Source organism: Toxotes jaculatrix, chromosome 13 (genome assembly GCF_017976425.1).
Source record: "Toxotes jaculatrix isolate fToxJac2 chromosome 13, fToxJac2.pri, whole genome shotgun sequence".
NCBI lineage: Eukaryota > Metazoa > Chordata > Actinopteri > Toxotidae > Toxotes > Toxotes jaculatrix.
Window position 1 is genome coordinate 25525615 of NC_054406.1, and position 7023 is coordinate 25532637.

Genomic DNA, 7023 nt, shown 5'->3' on the forward strand with positions numbered 1-7023 from the left:
TCCAGTGAGCAGCAGCTCAGAGCAGGTGTGGCTCATGACGTCACCCTCTCACCTGCCTTTGATTCCCAGGCAACGGCTCTGACGTCACTACGGCGGCAGCCAGATGATATAAATGAGGAGCCTTCCTTCACTGACTCAACGTTTCTGAGGAGGTAGGGACAGCTCTGGTGGCGGTGCGTCGCCGGTGTCTCAGGCTACCAACGTCTTTGCTGGGGGCATTCAGTCGCTTTCGATCCGCTCATGCTGCGGATCCTTACTGATAACGGTTCATTTTGAGCGTCTGTGAGGTTAATATCCAGGAGAACTGAATACAGATGTGACCCGGGCCACCAGACTCTGTCCTCCTCTCTCTCTCCCTGAGAGAGAAACACAGAGTTTTTGCTCTGTCTTTCTCTCTCAGGGAGCGAGAGAGAGAAACACAGAGAGAGATGCTTATTTAAATTTAGATTGAAATTTGACTTAAATTTATTGAAATGGAAATAATGTATATACATTATTAGAGTTTTTGCCTCTGTGTTTTCTCTCTGGGTTCCTCCTCTCTCTCTGGCAGAGAGAAAGGGAAGAGCAAGAGATCTCTCTCTTCTCTCTCTCAGGCAGTGGCGGTTCTAGACCAATTTCACTGAGGGGGCCTGGCTGGGGCCAGGGGTTTTGATAGAGGGGCACATTAAACCCGCAGCAAAAAAGACAAAGATTCGAAATCTTGTTTGACTTTTTATTTTAATAAAACTTGTTAAACCACTGATAAGAGGCTGCCCTACTATTACAGCAACTGTATTCTGCGGTTTTGGTGATTCCGGGCAAACCGGTCAACAAATGAGTCGAGACTCAGTGCTTTTGCCCTCCTCGACTCGATGCTAAGGACACCCAGATTGCTTAATCTGTCGTCATTCATAGTGGATCTGAGGTAGGTTTTCACAAGCTTTAATGTGGAAAAACTCCGTTCACAAGCAGCAGTGCTTACTGGGATTGCAACCGCTATTTTACAGAGTCTGTAGAGCTCAAAAAAAACTTCTTTGTATGGCTCAATGAACTGTACAAGCTGTACTGTACTCGAGGGTCTCTGCATCCCAGCCTGGATTTTTCTTTCCAAGATTCTTTTGAACTGATGTAGCTCATGCCCCAGGTCATCAATATTTGAATCATACAGTTGTGCAAATGAAAATAGATCTTTCTCTTTAAGGAAGGTGTCTTTTTGTGGATTTAGAGCTGGAATGCTATTCATGATTTCACAGTTTTTACTTGAAAATCGTCTTTGAAGCTCACTGAGCATAAGATCAATGACAGGGTAGAAAAAGTTTGTACGGAACCCATCTTTATCTCTTTCGGACTCTCTCTGCCCAAGAGTGGTAAGTACACAGTGCTGGCTGAGTTTAGAGCTTAGCGTTTTTTGTCGTTTTGCAGCTGGTGGTGTTGGATCACACTGTTCAAAGACATTTAACACTTCATCCCACACATCATCAAAAAACGACTCCTGCCTGAAATCATTCAATGTCTTAACTAAAGCATCAACCAAATCTACAGCTTTTGAAATGTCAAGTGTTGAAGACTGTAGCATATCAGAGAGAAGTTTTGTTTCTCCAAACACTTTACGAAGCGTAACAAGATGCACTGTGAATTCAAAATCTATCTGTGCCAACAGACCTCGAGCCTCAACAGATTTTTCACCATTACGTTCTTGAGCTATCTCTTGCAGGAGTCGCTTAAGGGCAGGCAGTCGATCCATAATGTTACGTAGAGCTATAAATCGACATGCCCAACGAGTGTCACTTAAACGCTGGAGCTCTCTTGGTGCACCTTTGTACATCTCTCTTTGTATGGCCAGCCATTTAGGATGGACAGCTGATCCAGATGTGAACACATACAGTTTTTCTAGTAAGTAGAAAAACTCCTCTACTTCTGGGATAGCTTTGACTGTATCTACTAGAACTAAATTTAGACAGTGGGCAGTGCAATGGATGTAGAAGGCATATTTTGCTCTCTCTCTGATTCTCGCCTGTACCCCGGAATGCTTCCCACTCATAACAGAAGCCCCGTCATAAGCTTGGCCTACAAGGTTCTTTTTGTACTCTAGACCATGATTTTCCAGGATTTGGATTATTTTCTCACTAAGCCCTGCTGCATCGAGCTTCTCTGTGGATTCAAAATGGAGGAAACTTTCCTGGATAGCTCCACTGTAGTAGTACCTTAGTACGATTGAGATCTGTTCTTTTTTCTTCACATCTTTTGTTTCGTCTGCTATGATGCTGAAAACTTCACTGTTTTTCACTTCTTCTGTAATTTCAGTTCGAACCATGTCTGCTAAACAACCCAGAACCTCATTCTGAATCATTTTGCTTGTGTATTTTGCATTATGAATTGAGGTCAACCTTTTCTTAACAGCTCTGTCATGGTTTGCGATTGTGTCGAGAATTGCTTTAAAATTCCCTTTATTATCCGAGTCTGCAGACTCATCATGACCTCTTTGAGCCATGTTTTGAGTGGCAGTGAGTAACAACACTTCCCCTATTGTTTTTATGTATGCCCGATTTTCGTTGATCTGTCTGTTGTGCTCCTTATTTAAGGCATTGGCCAGTGTTGCATTAGCTGCTGCAGCTCTCTGATAGTCCCTCCACGTAACCATGGCTTGCTTGTGCCGCTCAGACCTTGCATGCAATGCAAACCCTCCTGTTTTGTAACATGCTTTCTTCCAGTTTTTGAAGCCAACTGGTGAGTCAAAGACTGTGTCTTGGCTATTAGGAGGGCTAAAATGTCTGCAAGCGTAACAATACGCAGAGTCCAACTGTTTGGAATATTCAAGCCAGGGGTGGATGTGGTACCAGGCTGCCTTGAAGCTCCTCCTCCTGTCCCCCATCAGGGTCCTTGGAAAAATCTTTAGGTCCGGCTGCATTGGTGGGTCTTGTTTACCTTTGCTGATGTCTGTGGAGAAAGATAAACCGAACATATGTAGTCAAACATAAATTCTGCATGGACACAGCATATAGACTAAACTGCTATACTTAACACTGCTTAGGCACTCAGACACACACAATTGTCTAAACTGTATTTATTTATTAATGCTATTTATCAATTGTATGAATTAATTCATTTTTTATTGCATTCAGTAAATATAAATTAATATATTCTAAAGCCTGACCAGGGACACAAAACATAGTGTTCTTTTCAACATCACATACCTGATGGTCCAGTGCTTGTAGATGCACAAATATTTTCTGTCTGTGTCTCACACTCCGCCTCTATCTCAGTCTCAGCTTCCTCACCCTCAGGATCTTCATCTGTCTCTCTCTGCTGCTCTGGGCCCTCTCTCTGAAAATCAACGTCTCCCATGTCCCCTGACTCTCCTTCTGTGGCGCTCTCAACTTGCTCCTCTTCAGCTCTCTCACCACCATCATCTGACTCTGTCTCAATGTCTGCACCATTCTGTGTCTTTTTCTTGTAGAAATAGGACGTAATGTCCTTTTTTCTCTTCATTTTTCACTACAGACAAAAAGCAATTAAGAGGAATTACACTTCAGCAATCCTACCATTGCGGGCTTGCTTGGTTTTGTGTTGTGATAACGTACGTTAAGAATAGTAACTAACGTTAGCTAGAACCATACAATCAACTTAAGCTGACATTAACACCTGGTGTTCTGGCAGGATGCTATTATAATTCATAAAGTTAGCAAACAACATTTCTTTACCAGAAGTCTTACCTTGACAGTGTAAGTTCGTTCGTCGTTGTTCGTTGTAATCTTCCGACTGCTTCAGGCTCGTGTTATGGTTCGCGCTCGTTTTTTAAATGGTGCAGCGCACTAAAAGGTCCGACTAGAATGTTAAGCCACGCACGTTAGTTCTACCTTCGACGTCTGCGACTCGGCGCTACTGAATAATCTACTTTCGGAGGGGGGGCCACAGGGGGGTCCAGAATCAGTGCTACAGGGGCACTGGCCCCTGCTGGCCCCTCCCCAGAACCGCCACAGCTCTCAGGCAGAGAGCGAGTTACACAGAGAGCTTCCCCTCTCTCTCCTTGAGACAGATAGAGATCGAGACGCTTTTCCTCTCTCTTTCTGTCTCTATCGATGGAGAGGGAGGGAGCGAGAAGGAGAGCATGGCCTTCTTTAGCCCTCCTCAGCGAGAAACAGAGCGTTTTCCGTAACGCCAGTGGCGGTTTTTGGTACAAGCTACTACTCACTGGCCTTGCTGTCATCAGTATCAATCATTCAATAGGGGAGCAGATTTCGTATAATGACATTATTGATGATTTTGCATCAAGGAAGGCCAGAAAGCTCAGGTTTTAGTTTGAGTTTTTTCTTTGCTGCTCTTAGTGCAATAGTGTTAGAATTAGATTTCCTGTAGTGTGTTTTCATTTGTGTGATGAAGGATTTGTGCTATTCAGAATATTTATTCTGTATTTTATTTGTATATTATTCTTTTTTTTTATTATTCTAAAATAATACAATTATATTGTTTTAATCTTATATCATTATTATCTGCTGTTGTTATGTGTGATTGTGTATATTTTTTGCCACTTTTATGTATATAGAGTATATTTATTTAATTTCTGATAACTTTAATTTGGCGTAATTCAATGTAGAACCGCCACTTTCTCCACCGAAAGAGAGAGAAGAATTCTCTCTTTCTCTGCTTCTCTCTTTCTGTTTCTTTCTTTCTCTGCTTCTCTCTATCTCAACTTCTCTGCTGTTCTCTCTTTCTCTTCCCTCCGCAGACAGTTCTTCTCTTTCCACACGAAAGAGGAGAGAAGAACTCTCTCTTTCTCATCTTCTCTCTTTCTCCTCCCGCCACAGTTTTTTCTCTTTCTCTCAGAGTTCTTCTCTCTGAGAGAAAGAGAAAGTTTTTTTCTCTCTTTTCCCTCAGTGAGAAAGAGAGAGTTTTTTTTCTTTCCCTTTCTCTCAGAGAGTTCTTCTCTCTCTGAGATAAAGAGAGAGTTTTCTCTCTCTTTCTCTGTAAGGCGCTTTATAATTATTGAATAAATTGAATTGAATTGATGGCAATAAAATAAGAATTAGAATGATATCCTCCATCATCTCTGCCCTTCATTTTCATACAGTAGATAAGATAAGATAAGATAACACTGTTACAGCAGCAAAGAGCAGAGAGAAAAAAACTCTCTCTACAGTGTTACTACAATATAAGGAATGCTGTAGAAGAGAATGTAGAAAAGAATATTGCAGAACAGAACGTAGAACGAAATGCTGTAGAAGAAAACGTAGAACAGAATATTGTAGAATAGAACGTAGAACAGACTGCTGTAGACCAGAACATAGAACGGAATGCTGTAGAATAGAATGTATAACGGAATGCTGTAGAATAGAACGTAGAACGGAATGCTGTAGAAGAGAACGCAGAACAGAATGCTGTAGAAGAGAACGCAGAAAAGAATGCTGTAGAATAGAACGCAGAACAGAATACTGTAGAACGCAGAACAGAAGACTGTAGAAAAGAACGCAGAACAGAATGCTGTAGAATAGAACATAGAACGGAATGCTGTAGAATAGAACACAGAATGGAATGCTGTAGAAGAGAACACAGATCAGAATGATATAGAACGCAGAATACTGTAAAATAGAACTTAGAAGAAAATACTGTAAAATAGAACATAGAATACTGTAGAAGAGAATGCAGAACAGAATGCTGTAGAATAGAACGTAGAACGGAATGCTGTAGAATAGAACGCAGAACGGAATACTGTAGAATAGAACGTAGAACGGAATGCTGTAGAACAGAACGTAGAACGGAATCCTGTAGAATAGAACGTAGAATGGAATACTGTAGAATAGAACGCAGAACGGAATACTGTAGAATAGAACGTAGAACGGAATGCTGTAGAACAGAACGTAGAACGGAATCCTGTAGAATAGAACGCAGAACGGAATGCTGTAGAATAGAACGCAGAACGGAATGCTGTAGAATAGAACGCAGAACGGAATGCTGTAGAACAGAACGTAGAACGGAATGCTGTAGAATAGAACGCAGAACGGAATACTGTAGAACAGAACATAGAACGGAATGCTGTAGAACAGAACGTAGAACGGAATCCTGTAGAATAGAACGTAGAACGGAATACTGTAGAATAGAACGCAGAACGGAATACTGTAGAATAGAACGTAGAACGGAATGCTGTAGAACAGAACGTAGAACGGAATCCTGTAGAATAGAACGTAATACTGTAGAATAGAACGCAGAACGGAATGCTGTAGAATAGAACGCAGAACGGAATGCTGTAGAATAGAACGTAGAACGGAATGCTGTAGAATAGAACGCAGAACGGAATGCTGTAGAATAGAACGTAGAACGGAATGCTGTAGAATAGAACGTAGAACAGAATGCTGTAGAAGAGAACACAGATCAGAATTCTGTAGAGTAGAACGTAGAACACTGTAAAATATAACTTAGAAGAGAATACTGTATATTCCTTACAGAGAAAGAGAGTTTTCTCTCTCTTTCTATGTAAGGCACTTTATAATTAATGAATAAATTGAATTGAATTGATAGCAATAAAATAAGAGTTAGAATGATATCCTCCATCATCTCTGTCCTTCGTTTTCATACAATAGATAAGATAAACCTTTAATAGTCCCACAATGGGGAAATTACACTGTTACAGCAGCAAAGAGCAGATGCAATAGGGTACAGGCACTCAGAATATACAGATAATACAGATAGAATATAAAGACTCCAAGTAGGACTCCATTAGAGGAAACAATAATAATAATTACCATAAACAGTATGACCAAAGTGACCATGTGCACTGTTTGAACAGTAAGAGAAATAAAAAGAAGAAAGGCTGCACATATAGCAGCAAATTTAAGTCCAGGAGTGAGTATGTGTGTGTTTTGTGTGCATGTGGTTTGCTCAGCACAGTTGGTTGTAGTTCTTTAAGTGGAAAAAGAAAATATCTTCTTGAATCCACATCAGCAACTTGCCATTGAGGAAATATCCAAATTACAAGTAGGCACGTTACAGGCCATGAATGAGGCAAAGTGGTAAATGCAGCTCCAAAAGTCACAATTGGAAGAATCCAGA

The 7023-nt window shown here is 41.0% G+C and overlaps 1 protein-coding gene across 2 annotated transcripts; it reads right to left on the bottom strand.

The window, feature by feature from the left end:
* Window positions 1-625: 625 nt before the first annotated feature.
* Window positions 626-3799, bottom strand: LOC121191842 (zinc finger MYM-type protein 1-like). Of its 2 annotated transcripts, XM_041053292.1 has the most exons (3): window positions 3693-3797; window positions 3174-3474; window positions 626-2916 (listed from the first exon to the last, which is right to left on the bottom strand). In XM_041053292.1, exons 2-3 carry the CDS (start codon window positions 3466-3468, stop codon window positions 761-763), a joined length of 2451 nt encoding a protein of 816 aa, XP_040909226.1. In that variant the 5' UTR covers window positions 3469-3474; window positions 3693-3797; the 3' UTR covers window positions 626-760. The 2 variants fall into 2 exon arrangements, with proteins under 2 accessions (XP_040909226.1, XP_040909227.1); XM_041053293.1 differs by lacking the exon at window positions 3174-3474 and having other exon boundaries at window positions 3693-3799.
* Between the last annotated feature and the right edge of the window lie 3224 nt (window positions 3800-7023).